Genomic DNA, 13,859 nt, shown 5'->3' with positions numbered 1-13,859 from the left:
GGCGGCGTGCTCCCTCGTCCTCCTCCTGGCCCTGCTGGGGCTGCGGGCAAAGGGACGTACCTGGGCACCGCGCGTCCTCCCGGGCTGCGGCCCCTCGCAGGAGGGCGAGGGAGGGAGAGGGGAAACTTCAGCGAGCCTGGATTGGGCTCCCCTGCCCGCAGAGCGGAATGCAGTAATTTTGCTGCTTTTCTGTGAAACGCGGTTCCCGCAGCGATTGCGGTAGATCGCTTTTAAAAAACCCCAAACCTTCAGTGGCGCACACGGCGCTCTTGCAAAGCTCCTCCAGCGAGAGCGGAGTTACTGCTGCTAACTTTTCTGCGGAGATGGCAAACGCCGAAGTCCTCCTTGCAGCAAGACTTAATTCCCTGGGAATAAAAAATGAAATTACTGCAAACTGCTTTTTTTTTTTTTTTCCCGAAACTGCTTTTTTGGTTTTTTTCTTCCCCCCCCCCCCTTTTTTTTTAAACCAGGGCTAATTGCAATACTCTTGGGGTGACTAATGAGCAAGGTCTGAATCTCAGCTGGGCAGCCTTAAGCAGGGAGGCTATTTTCCCCGTCTCAGCTGCACCTCGGGGAAGGCAGAGGGGTTGCATTTCCAGGGTGCTTTAGCCACATCGGTTTGTTGGGTTTGCCCTTGTGTATGCACTCTCGGTTTGGTTTGATTTTATTTCCTAACGATTTAGAAGCCTTCCTCACACACAAAGTGGTTTTTGGAGTTGGTGCTTAAGGTTCTTTCTTAGCATTAATGGCATTATTCCGTTGGGATGATTTATGAGCCCTTTGCATGGATGTCTGATAGGGAAAAGCTTGGAGTGGTTGCTTTTTTTTTTTTTTTTTAAAGTTTTAATATTGTGTGTGTGCTTCTTGAAAGCACACTTAAAATTACTTTCTCCTATCTGCAGTGTTGTAGGTTGTGTTTGGGGAAAAAAAGTGAGGTAACTGGCTGTTTCTTGTTTTTTTTTTTGGTTTTTTTTTTGTTTTGTTTTTTTGTTTTTCTCCTCCGGTTCTTTCTTGGGATTAACAGGTGACTTTAGCGTCAGGACAGTTTGAGTTGGAGATCTTATCCATGCAAAATGTGAATGGTGAACTGCAAAATGGAAATTGCTGTGATGGCACCCGAAACCCAGGAGACAGAAAATGCACCAGAGACGAGTGTGATACCTATTTTAAAGTTTGCCTGAAGGAGTATCAATCACGGGTCACTGCTGGCGGTCCTTGCAGCTTCGGATCCAAATCCACTCCTGTCATCGGAGGAAATACCTTCAATTTAAAGTACAGCCGGAATAATGAGAAGAACCGGATTGTTATCCCTTTCAGCTTCGCCTGGCCGGTGAGTGCGTGGCCTGCTCTGGCTCTGCCTCTGTTGGACAGTCCTGTTTGAGATGGCCATAGCGAGCCAAGCTCTAACTTCTCGCACAGGGGGAGAGGGACCAGGACTGGGGAGGGAGCAGGCATCTTGGCAGGAGTGTCGGGAATCCGCAGCGCAGAAATGAGTAAAATGTGGTGGTGTTTTTGGTTTTGTTCCCTGGGGCTCACAATGCACAGCCTGTTAAATCTGAAAGTCAGATGTGCAGTGAGGGGGATCTAAATGGGTCAGGAAAGCAAACCCAGTATCTCTGCACTTTACAGCATGAATAAGTCTCTTGAGACTTAGAAGGTCAGAAGTTCATTTTTTTTTTCTTTCTTTTTTTTTTATTTTTTTTTTTTTTCCCCTCTTGTCCTAACCAGTGAAGTCTTGGGCTTAAGCCAAAAAAGCAGTGGGTTAGGGGCTGTAGAGGGATCCCGTGTGAAAAGTGTGTGTCATAGCTGGCTTCCTTCCCTGGAGCATGTTTGGGAAGGCTTCCTGCTTCTCCCAAGGGGAAATCTTGCTGCGATGCTTGGTGTTGATGGGTGCTGCTGTTGCTGCTCTTGGTGACGAACTAGTTGCCAGCTTCCCTGGGAAGCTCACTATGCTTTGAGGTACTCATGGACTGAAAAAAGCCTAGGCTTGGCTTTTGGTCCGTTTCACCCACTCTTCCCTACAGCACACCTTTTCCTAGCTACTTGCCTCTGTGTTCCATAGATTCTGGCTTCTAGCTGTGTGCAAAACTCAATGGTTCAAGGAGGAGGGGCTCTTTGCCAGGCACTTTCCCAGCATTGCCCACTCTAGCAAATATTGGTCAGCTTTGCAGAGTGGTGAGATGGAGGATGGGTGACCCCTTCGTTAGCTGAAGCCTGCTTTGTTGGTCATGTAAAGAAAACTCACTTAGACTTCAGTGCTGCTTGTTCATGGGTGCTCAAGAGGGTTGAAGCTTTGATATGGTCAGGTCTACAGCAGGGTCCTCTACTCGCTGCCCAGAAACCAAGGACCATCTTTCCAAAATGGTCATCACCCAGGACAGACCCACCGATGGGTCAGAGCCATGGAGTTTCTGGACACAGAAGACTACCATGGCCTTGGATGGCAGGAGGTGCCTTGTTTTGCACCCAGCAGTGCTGCATGCAGGCAAGCAGAAACTGAGGATGGCTAATCTGGGGGGCTCTTATGTGCACACACAACAGTCTGTCTTTTGAGGTGGCTCTCTGGGATGCTGTGGTATGAAAGCTGAAAAATCCCAAATTTATGCTCCTAAAATTTATATTTGGAGATCACCTAGGAGACAGAACTGTTTTTCCCCCCTCCCCTTCTCCAAAGGCGCTGAGCAAACAATTTCCCACCGACTGCCTTGGGATATGTTGATGCTCAGCAGTTTTGAAAATCCAGTCATGCTAACCTAGATGCCTAAGGTCATTTTTGCAAGGGGAGGAGGGCTCTTACGTGCACGCAGGGGAGGGGTGAATCTTGTTTCCTATCCTCTGTCACTATCACTGCTGGGGAGGTGGAAGCATGTGTAGACTTCCCGCTCCCTCCGAAGCTTGGCCCTTCCTAGTCAGATAAGGACTGGTTGCTGGGACGGCCTGGACTTTTGGGGGGGAAAGCCCGCCCCAAAAGCATTCCTTCTTCAGTTATAGTGTAGACACCCACTTTGTAGTCCTACAGCCGGGTGCTGCAGGCAGCCATGTGTTCTTGAAATGTCCTGTGCTGCCTCCTACCTGCCTCCTCTGTCAATTGTGACTTCTGGAGCGTTGAGGGCCGGAGAGGCACAAGGGTGAAATCGAGTCTGCTTTTTGAGGAGATAGGATTACAAAGTACAATAGCAGAGTTAGCAAAAGTATTTTCTGTTGGAACTACAAGCCCTTCCTTTCTTTTTTCTTTTCTTTCTCTTTCTTTCTAACACGAATGAGATAAAACTGTTATCAAATATGCCATCAAAGGGATAAAGGGCTTTGTAAAAATCTGAGGTATTTGAAGCTCTGCCAATGGCTGCAGTGCTTGTACTGCAGATTTTTACTTTTTTCAGAAAAGTCATGTTCATCGATAATTTTTTTTTTTTTTTTTTTTGACTAGCCCCCTACCTTGCTCCCAGTAATTTGAGTGCCTTGAATCTGAAGATCTGTGTATGTATATAAAAATGGTGTGAAAACTGAACGTGTTCCTTCTAACAACTTTGTAGAGTTGGGAAGGGAAACCTGTGCTTAGAGAGCGGGTTTGGGGGGGTGGGGACCCTGGGAGAAGTTTCTTAAGGTTGCCTGCATCTTAGTAAAAGAAATGCTTCTATTGTCCTGCTGAATCTCATTGAGCACTGGAATCCTAGAGCAGTGCAGCCTTTGAAATGTGTGAAACTTGACAACTTCAGACACTCCAGTTCCTAAGACTGGAATTTTTGGAATAAACTCTTGCATATTCCCATGCAGAAATGTGCTTTTTGAGATTGTGATGATAGTCTGTTTGCAATTATCAAGCCTGCCTCCCAGCTTTAGCTTCTATAGAACACAGCTTTTTATGCTAGCCATTGTGACTTTCAAATGGCATTTGAACAAAAGAATATCTAATGTGGCAAAGCCCTTATTTGTACTAAAATTGTGTACACAAATCATTTTCGGCATTTTGAAAGCTCTACAGATAAAGCACTAAACTTAATTAGTCAACTTGAGTCTGATGCTGAAATTTCAGAACTTAAAAAAATTTTAGATGGGTGAATACTCTTGACTTTAATAAAAGCTTGAGAGTAGCATTGCCTTTACCAGTGTAGCTAATCATGAGAGTTCTCTTTGAATGCATCCAACTAAAAATGACAGTAAAGTTAATAGGAGCTAGACTGAAATGTTAATCATATTGCACTTGAAAATTCATGCTCATCTCTGAATATGTATTGTTTGTTCTGCTGTCTGAGGGAGGCTTTTCTTGGATGTTCCAGCTTATGTCAGTAACATTAAGAAGCCTTGTTGCCTTGACTACTTGAAAAAAATAAAATAAAATCTCTTCTGATGTCAAGCTGCCCCTTATGCCGTTTGTGAAAAATAGTTATATTGCATTAGAGGCCTTTATTCATCATGCAGGAGAGGAAGAAAAGAGAATGGTATGCTTTAAATGTATTGTTAGATTGGACTGTAGCTGTAGATTTGAGGTGTTGGAGCCTTATTAATAACTTATGCGGTTTGCTCTTGTCAGTTTTGATATGTACCCCTGTGAGTAATGGGTATGGAGGTGGTGGGCCATAAATTCATTTAAGTGATGGGAGGTTTGAGTAAGTTGCTAGGAAACAGGGCAGCAGACCAGCATAGAGTGCGTCGGAAAGCTGCCCCTGCAGTAGCTAGCAATTCTTCACTAAATTGAAACAATAATGATGATGATGACTTTAAAAAAAATAATACACGTAGTCTTGCTTCTTGCATTCATTTTGAGACTAGTGACTTTCTTGACAGGCAAACTTGGCTTATGAAGCCATATAGAAAAGTATGGAACAAAAGAATTTCCATGTTCCACTTGTCAAAGTCTGTCTCAACAAGTTTTGTTTCATGGTAGATACATGCTCTTCTCTGGCATAAATCTCTTGCCTTTCTTAAAGAATCCCAAGTGTGATGCGTGCTGTACCTTAAGGGAGCTGTGCATGAATTAACTAAGCAAAGCTTAGCGCTAAACTTTGCTTTTATGTAAAGAAAGATCTTTTGGGGGTTTGGTGAGACTGTGAGTAAGGAGGAGGTCAAACTTGGCAATTCCTTTGGTATGCATAGCTCCAACTTCAAACGGTTTGTTTATTCTGAATTATGATCCTTGTAATTATTTAATATTGGGGCCAATTGCACAAACACACCAGGAAACTACTGAGATGGAAAAAAATCCTCCAGTATCTAAATTACTTTAGCATAAAATACAATTAAAATGAGTTTTGAACATCTTATTTCAACCTTACTCTAAAACCCAAAGTGGTCAGCCTTTCCCCTTTTTAATGACAAATCTTACAGCTACTGGTTCCTGAAGACGAAAAATGTTTTCTGGGTAGGCATTGTTTTTTCTGGCGAGAAAGAGATAATGGAAGTGTTTTTTAAGCTTTGTGAACTTTTTCCCTCTGTCTTGACACAAGAGGCTTCCAAAATACTAATCTGCAGCTGGTATGAAAGCAACAGCCTTTTGAATCTGAAAGGAAAATATCACTTCATTCAACTGCTTTTTTTTTTTCTTTAAAAAAGGAAACAGTAGTTCACAGTCATAAAACTAAAGCTTTTTTAAATTTTGTTTTTCCCTCCCTCCAGTTAACTTTTTGAAAATTTGTAGAAGCAAATGCTAGATATTGTTCAAGCTTTTTTTAAAGAATGCCTGATAAGTCATCTTGGAGCATGGCCAGATCAGAAGAAATGTTTATAATAACAAAATGCATATTAATCAAATCCACAGTGTCATTTATTTTTGACTTATAATTTAAGAATAAATCTTCAGCACTCAAAGTGCAATGCTTTGACTAAGATTGCTGTCCAAAACAGAGCTGAGAGTATTAAGTGACACCTGAAGCATAACTAGCATCCACAAGACTGGTTTTTCCCAGGACTCCAGAGAAGTGATGCACCTATTTGGAGGTTTTGGACTACTTGCATGTTCTGAAGAGTTATTTGTGTTCCAGTTGGTTCAGATCTTTATCTTCCTGGTAAATCCATTTGACTATATTACCATAATGTGTCTAAAAATAAATCCTCATCCTGCCTGCCCCCAGAGTTTTTGTTCTTGTTATAATAAAGGCCTGCTCCAGTTTAACTTCAGTGGCAGCTGGTTTGGGCCTGGCACTGAAGCTTATTCCTAAACTTTCTCAGACTGCATACATCCAGCACTGTCAGCTTGTTTATGCAGCTAGAAGTCTGCATGTCTAAAAATTAACTGCATAAAATTGATGCTTTATGTTTAAAATTCTAGTTAACTCAAGGAAACTTACTGCTTCACTGGGGACTGAAGCCTGGAATAGAAATAAACTAGTTCTGAAGCTAGTAAAGTTGGGCCTTAGCCAATGAAGTGAGATGATGTGCCATACAAGAGTCTTGCGCTCTCATACACAGCACTTATTCCAGATTCAGCTCTTAAGTCTGATGCCCTGCAGTACGTGCAAAAAAACCCTTAAGCAACGGTTCTTAGAAGTATTTCTGTGTAGCTAATACTAGCAACAGGGTTGGTTTTGAAAATTCAAACTAAACTCGACTTTGCATTTCTGCTGATAAATGGAATTTTTATGTTAAGTGATGCAGTTCTAATAAATTTAGCTGGTGACCCATATGCCTTAACATGGGGAAAGGTGTCAAAACTAGAAGCTGTTACGTTCACTTCTTAGTCTGTGGAGCTCATGGTTCTGTGGTCACTATTCTGCAGCATAAATGACACTTGTTATTCTTGTAGTGTTCAGAAGAAACTGTAAAATGTGGATAGAAGTGGTTAAAGTGGTTTGTAAATAGTCAAACATACAGAGTCCTTTACCAGCTCAGCCCAGTTCTTATGCAGTTAGGTAAATAAGTAGAAAGGCTTCTTGTTCAGGCTTGCTCTGTGTGAACCTGACTGTTTTGCTTGGCTGGCTACTAGGTATTCTCTCTATTAACCTTGCCACCCTTTTGTAACTGGTGCATTTAATTATCAGTGGGATGCTTTAAACAGGTAGGGGGACTGATAAGAGCAGGTAATCTGCTTGTTGGGGAAGGTTGAAAGCAACCATTGACATCTTGGCCTACCTGCTAGTCTTTGACAAGTGGGGCTCCGTGAGAAAATAACTCTGTAACGCGATAAGATGCTGATTAAAATGCTGTTGTCGTATGATGCACCCTGGTAGCTGAGATCACTTAAAATCATTAGTTTAAAAAGAAAAAAAGAAAGAAAAAAAGGAGAGAGATGCTATACTTTTTTCTTTTATTTTCTTTTTCTTTTTTTTTCTTTTTTTTTCTTCTTTTTTCTTTTTTTTTTTTTTTTTTTTTAAAGGAGGGGAGGAGGGAGGACCCCAAGTCTCCGCGCTCTATCCCAGTACATTGTTTGGTTAATGTGTGCTAGTTTTATGATTGGAATACATTGTAGTCCGGCCACCCAGACAGAGGCATTGACTGCTAATATTAACCAAGAACAATAGCGTGGCCATACTGACTGCAGTGAGGATTACAGAACATAATGGGGCCTATCCAAAAATAATGCTAATACAGGACAAGCAACAGGAAGCAGCAGTAGACTCAGCATTGCTCGGCTCCCAGACAAACCATGGACTTGCTTCACACAATGGCAACTTCAGCACATTATGTATTCACAGGATACTCATTATTCCAGCATGCTTGCCAGATCAGAGATCAGCCTGGTTTACTGGATGCTTAAGCGTATGCATAGTTTGGATAGCGGTACTTTTGTGTTCTTCATCATTTGGCAGGAGGGTGGCAGTTGCATTGCAGAGAAGGTCTTGACTTTGGTTACTGGCTTGGCTTGTGCCAAGGCAGAATGGGGGGGAAAGTCTCTCCTGGAAGCTGCTAATAAAGTTAAATTTGTTTTCATGTCTTCTCCTTTATGGGGCAATGAAGTGTTTACTGGCATTAACAGCAATGAAGAAACTACTCAAAATGAAGATGAAAAGAACAGCGTGCTGTTTTTATGTGGGCATATTCTGATGAGGCTCCTGGCTGGGCTGCCTATTTTAGGTTCAGCCTAGCTCTTGGCCATGGACTCTGAGGCATGAGATGGTTACAGCTTAGGCTTTGTTTATATATGCAGGGTCGAGAGAGTAACAGCTTTACAGGGTGTTGCATTATCCTTATGTAGGCTGGCCCAAAGAAGAGCTTCTGATGATGTTGCATTTGACAAAGGGTTAAGAGGGTTAGGTTGTTTCTTTCCTTTCCCCAAATACATCCATATCTCCTCTGGCAGCTGAGGAACCAGTTGTCTTCAACTCCTTTGAAGTAATGTTCTGTTGTCCAGGTTGACCAGCTGACCATGGCATGATGTTGATGCATCTGTACAGCGTCATCATCATTTGTCATGTGGCAACAGGGGTACCCAAGTGAGAGTAGTGCTGACGTTTAGAGGGAGTGGTTTTGTGACTAGCCTTGGCTCTGCTCAGAGATGCCCTCCTCCCTGGCCCTTGGGCACTTCGAAATAAGCCTCAGTTTCCTTCTTCCCTATCTCACCCCCTTTCAGCTGAAGGAAAGGTGGATTGCTGGAGCTCTTGGCAATTTGGATTGGCCTGCTGTGACAGCATGCCAGCCTTCTAGCCTTCTTCCCTAGGACACAGGCAGGGTGTGAGCACCATTCTCAAACTGGTCTTCACAGCTGTGCATGGCTGGCAGAGTGTGAGGAGAATATTGCCAGGCTTAACCTGCTCCCCTTGTTTGGCAGAGGAGGAACAGGCGCAGCATTCAGAATGCAAACTTCCCACTGCGTTTGTCTAGTCATGGTTTCACATGCTCAGCAAAGCTCTTGCATGGTTTAACCACAAGGATAGGAGGGAAAGAAGTTGGACTAGTTGCAACCTCTTTCAAAAAGGAGGCAGTCCTTTCACTAATGAGCCTGATGTTTTAATCTTGCTCTGTCCCACTGACTTGCAGAATGCTTTTAGAAGCCAAAGTACAAAAACACCTCTTTTGAGTGGATGTCTGGATGAAAGGAGGGAAGAAGGTAATCAAGCTGAGAGCTGCTACTATTTCATTTAAATAACCATTACCCCCCTTAAAAGGGACAGTTTCTGATGGATTTCAGGGTCTTCACAGCCTTCTGTATTATCAGTGGATCAAGATTAAATCATGGTGTCTTGTCATTGAGGAAAATAGCCCTTGCATGTTGGTGCTTTCTTGGGGTTTTTTTGAATATGAATCTAACCATTTCCATACTCTCATAGCTTAACTCAAAGGAGTTTTGCTTAAATTTGACCATGCTACCTTCCAGTCGCGTGGGCTGATCAGGCTGTGGATGTTCTGCAGGCTTGCTGTTCCTTTCAAGCTGCCTTTCCTCTTGAGCCAGAATCCTTGCCTTCTGGTCAAGCTCAGGTTTACAGTGGCTAATTGGGTGTGACTGTGGAAAGTTCACTGCTGCTTTGTTGCCTAGGTCATTGCTTTGATGGAATAAGGTGCATAATGTGGGATTCTTGTGTCTGGATATATATATATATATATTTACTCAAAGATGGGCAGAGGTCATCTATGAGCATGGGAAAATTTAAACCTCCACACTGTAAGTAGTCATTCCTGAGATATCTGAATTGCTGATCTATAGAGTGGGGATGATGTGCACTGTTAAAGAAGTCTCAACAGTGCAGTCTTTGCGCAGAACTGCATTTTTGATGAGTGGGGGGGGATTGGCTAGAGGTATGCAGTAGTCAGATTGTTGAGGGGGGGCTTGCTTACTGTTGTTGTGGGGCTGTGGGTGTCTGTGTGTCTTTTGTTTAGAGGTGTCCCATCTTGAACAGAAAGTCTTGTCCTTTCTTTGCCCCGTGCTGAGAGGGACAGAGCCAAGAGATTAAACTGCCATTCTTTGTATCATCCCTTTTGAGGACAGGGACTCTTCATTTAAAATATTCAGATGAGGTGAGAGGGGGCACATAGAAACAAGGGAATTGCTAGGGTAAGTCTGTTCCCCCTGCATTTTTGTTTCCATCCAGTTAAGCAGAAGCTTCTCGTCTCTTTAAACAAACTCCTGTATGGTGTTGGAAAGTGATCATGCAAGTATCTAGCAACAGTAGCACTTAAAGCTAGGATTCAGCCTTTCCTTTCCTTAAGGGCTAGGTGTGTTGGTAAACAGTCCTGAGAACCAACCGGGAACTGTTGCTATGAGTTTAGACAAAATATCTTCCAAAACAATTATGCAAGTCCGAAAGGAAAACATCCTTAACTTTATTGGAAGTAGTGCTAGTTGCCATAATTCATTCTCTAGATCATAATATTTTTTTCAAGCGTGCAGTAACATGTTGTGCTTTTGCTTCTCAATGTTGGTAATTAAACCAGTGAGGAAGTACTCAAGATAGAGCAATCTATATCTGTAATATGGAGTTTTATTCTGGTTTTGTTTGGGTTCTTTTTTACCCCTGACCTTACAGGACTTCTTAAATCTGCTTTAAACAGTGTTAAATGATCATGTCGTGTTTTATTTTATTTTCAGAGTTTCTTTCAAGCTGACAGATTTGGTCTAGAATAGTAACAAATAACATGTAACTTGCATGAACTATTAACCAAAAATGGTTTCGGCCAATGGAGCCTCTGCATAGAAGTTTGGGTGCATGTCTCGGCTTGCCCAGCTTTGCTTACTTTTTGAAGCATTTTCCCACAGTTATCAGTGAACGAAATGGAATCCTAGTCTGCTTTGAATATGAAACATATTTAGGCTATATTCCAAGCTGGTGTCCATCACAAACTAGGTTTTCATTCAGAGGCTGCATGCTGTGTCCAGTCGTGAGAAAGCAGTCTGCTTCGACTCTTTTTCTTTTTTTTTCTTTTTTTTTTTTTTTTTTTCTCTCCTCTTAAGGAATTTGAGGTCTGCCTTACACTTGCACCTTGTAGCAGCTTACTCTCTGAACTGCACTTTGGTTTCTGTTACAGAAAAGGTGTTAAGTGCTGCAGACCACAAATGAGCAGATTGTGACTGAGCGCAGATACAATTAAGATGAAATAAACCTTATGATACACAGCTTCCATGTCAAAGTATCAAAACCCTCCAGAGAGAGTTTTTATTTGTTCTATTATTGTTCTTCTCACCAGTTACATTTATTACCTCATTTATAGTTGTTATTATACTTCCTATTTTCAAGTCATATTTTTTTCTTATTTTTTCCTCAGCTTTTTGTTTTTGGAGGGTGGTGGGGGGGTTGTGGTGGGTGGTGGGGGTTTTTTTGGGTTTTTTGGGTTTTTTTTTGGTTTTGAGCCATCCTGTAAGTTTGGATATAGCTGTCTAAATGGCAATTTTGAAAGATACAGCCTGGATAATAATATCTCAGAGCAGAGCTGGGGAAGGAGATGATGTTTTAATGGCTCTTGTTCTCACGTTAGGATTTGAAGATAAAGTGGCTTAGATGTAATAGCTGGCATCTTTCCAACCCATGGAGTCACTTCAGTTAGCTTATGCTTATGATTATTATTACTGGAGTGCTAGCGAGCTCATTGGCAGATTAGTGCGTCTGCAGATGTGACACAGGGTGGATAGCGTGTCTTCCCTTCCCCACCTCTTCCAAATAGTCTGGTCTTAGCCTTTGTTTTACAATGCTTCTCTCTCACCCCACCCCCTTCCCCTATCCATCAGTTCTTCCCTCAGTTACCTGATACTTGTGGGAGCTGCGATGGCCCTCATGCAGACAAAGCTTTCAAAGGGGGTGCTGAAAAGCAAAGTCCCTGGAGATTGTGCTGTAGAGGCAGAGCACAGTAATCTTAGCAACACTTCTTGCTTTCAGGATGGTTGGGGGAAGGGACATCAAGACTGCTTTTCTGTAACTAAAATTCTTTTGAAACAGTTTTTGAGGGTGGGGGCTTGGTTTTGGTATTTTGAGTGTTTTTGATGCTGCTATGCTGGCCTGGTGTTTTCTGTCTTCCATGCGCAATTCTTCCACACGTGCTTTATTGTGGCTACAGCGCAGTGTCAAAGGCTGTACTTCCTGGTTAAGTACATAAGATGCATTAATGATGACAAAGATGAGCTATCCAAGGTGAAAGGTCTTCTAAGTCAGACTGGATAAGGTAGCTTATGGGGTTTCAAGAAGATCATGTTTGTCTCAAGTATAATCTATTACCTATTTATGTTTTCAAGTATGCCATTTTAGGGCAGAGACGAGGATTTTTCTTTAATTAAAATTATTGGGGTGGGGGATTTATTTTTCTCTTGCAGTCATGTGTGGCTTTGAAACTAACTCTTATTTCTCTTTTGCAGAGATCCTACACATTGCTTGTTGAGGCATGGGATTACAATGATAACTCTACTAGTAAGTATTCATTCTGCCAGTTCACCTAGTTTGGACACCTTGATTTCCTGTCCATTGAAAGGCCTTTGGTAGTCTAACCAGTTTACTGTGAAGTAGAGCGTGATGAGATGGAAAAACTCTCCCACAGACAATTTGGGGCAACTACTCCAAGCTCTGCAGCAGCCTGGCTCCCTCGCATTGCCTGTAGAAGGCAAGTCGCTCGCTTACCTAGGCACTAACGGTTTGATGCCTAAAAATAGATGCTGTTAATTCCCTCTTTCTCCTTAGGCAGAAAAAAAGGCAAGGGGTTTCTTCAGATTTTTGCTTGGATTTTTTTATTTTTTTATTTTTTTTTTTAAACAGCAAGTGATATTTGGAAGCCTAAGTCATGTTGACTTGGGACCTCTCTATAAACTATGTACTTCTCAAAACTGAACCTGCTGCTTTAAAAAAAAAAAAAAAATTAAAAAAACCCCACCTCCATAAGACTTAGTCTAGATATCCATCTAATGACTGTAGATGAGAAACAGGAGTGACTACCAGCTCTTCCTTGGGAGCTGGATATCTGGGGATTTATATTCAGGGGCTGAAAAATACTTACCAGACAGCACCTGGTAGAGCTGGCTGGAAATCAAGGGTGGAGATCTTTTACCTGGGACATTTTTGGTTGGTTTCAGAAACTTTCTGCTAAGTTTTTCCTGATGGCTAGAGGAAGCTGTATAGAGTCTCTTGGCACGTGAGCTGTTCTGCTTATTGCTGACTGTTAGTGAAGTAGGTGGGCAAAATTAGCTCTATTTTCAGTCTAAGGCTTTAATAGTGTGTGGTAAAAGCCACAGGAGAAAGTATGAATCTGAACTCACAAACTTTTTGTTGACACAACAAGCCTTTTTCTTAAACAAGGAAGCAGCAGCACTGTGGCCCGTCTTACACAAATCTTATAACAGCTTCTTGTAGTCCACTTTGGAAAGCCAGGTGATGGCCGCGCAGTAACAAAATGGACTTCATGCAAGAAAGGCCTTGTAGAAACGAGCACAGTGCTGTGGTTTTTATGTTTTAATCGGTGAAGAGTAAAGCTTGGGAAGGGCCTTTGAGTCTGGGGACCTTTCTGCACAGATCTGCTCTTTAATTTTTTTTTTTTTTTTTTATATTCCTGGGATGTCCTATTAGTTCTCAGTTCCAGAAAAGAAGTTATTGCAGATGATTTGTGTGACCTGTCAGTGATAGCTTTACAGTGGTTTGCTTTACAACTGGACACATTCAACACTGTTGCCAGTACCTGTGATTTCAGGCCCTGCCCTAGCGCAGTCCTGGGGCGGTGGCTGGGAGTCTTCTTGGCTATGGAGTGTTTTATGGAGGAGCAGAAAATAGATTGTTGCAGCAGCGGAGTTGTATTAAAAATGGAAGATGCCTGAATTAAAAATGAAGGTCTTGTTTACAGTAAGATCTGAGAGTTTTTTCAGACTGGGTCTCTGCCACTTTTACTATTATTAGAGCTCATCTTTTTTCATGAAACAACTGCATTTCCAAAGCTACACAATGAACCCTTTCTTTGCTTTCATGTTCTGGAAGTACAATTGTCTTCAGAAAAAATTGCCTCATTTCTCAGCAGTGCGTTTG

The 13,859-nt window shown here is 42.2% G+C and overlaps 1 protein-coding gene across 1 annotated transcript in view; it reads left to right on the top strand.

Annotated features, from left to right (window-relative positions):
* Position 1: 1 nt before the first annotated feature.
* Positions 2 to 13,859, top strand: part of JAG1 (jagged canonical Notch ligand 1) — a gene marked incomplete at its 5' end in the record, with an annotated part of 34,561 nt that continues 20,703 nt past the window's right edge. Inside the window, 3 exons of the mRNA XM_035901729.1 lie at positions 2 to 48; positions 1,021 to 1,330; positions 12,212 to 12,263. Coding sequence (XP_035757622.1) covers positions 2 to 48; positions 1,021 to 1,330; positions 12,212 to 12,263 — 409 coding nt within the window. The remainder of the gene's footprint in view (positions 49 to 1,020; positions 1,331 to 12,211; positions 12,264 to 13,859) is intronic.

This window comes from Egretta garzetta, unplaced genomic scaffold (assembly GCF_000687185.1).
Source record: "Egretta garzetta isolate BGI_Z169 unplaced genomic scaffold, ASM68718v1 scaffold419, whole genome shotgun sequence".
Classification (NCBI taxonomy): domain Eukaryota; kingdom Metazoa; phylum Chordata; class Aves; order Pelecaniformes; family Ardeidae; genus Egretta; species Egretta garzetta.
The sequence above is the reverse complement of the archived record's forward strand: the minus strand, read 5'-3'. Positions and strand labels throughout refer to the sequence as shown.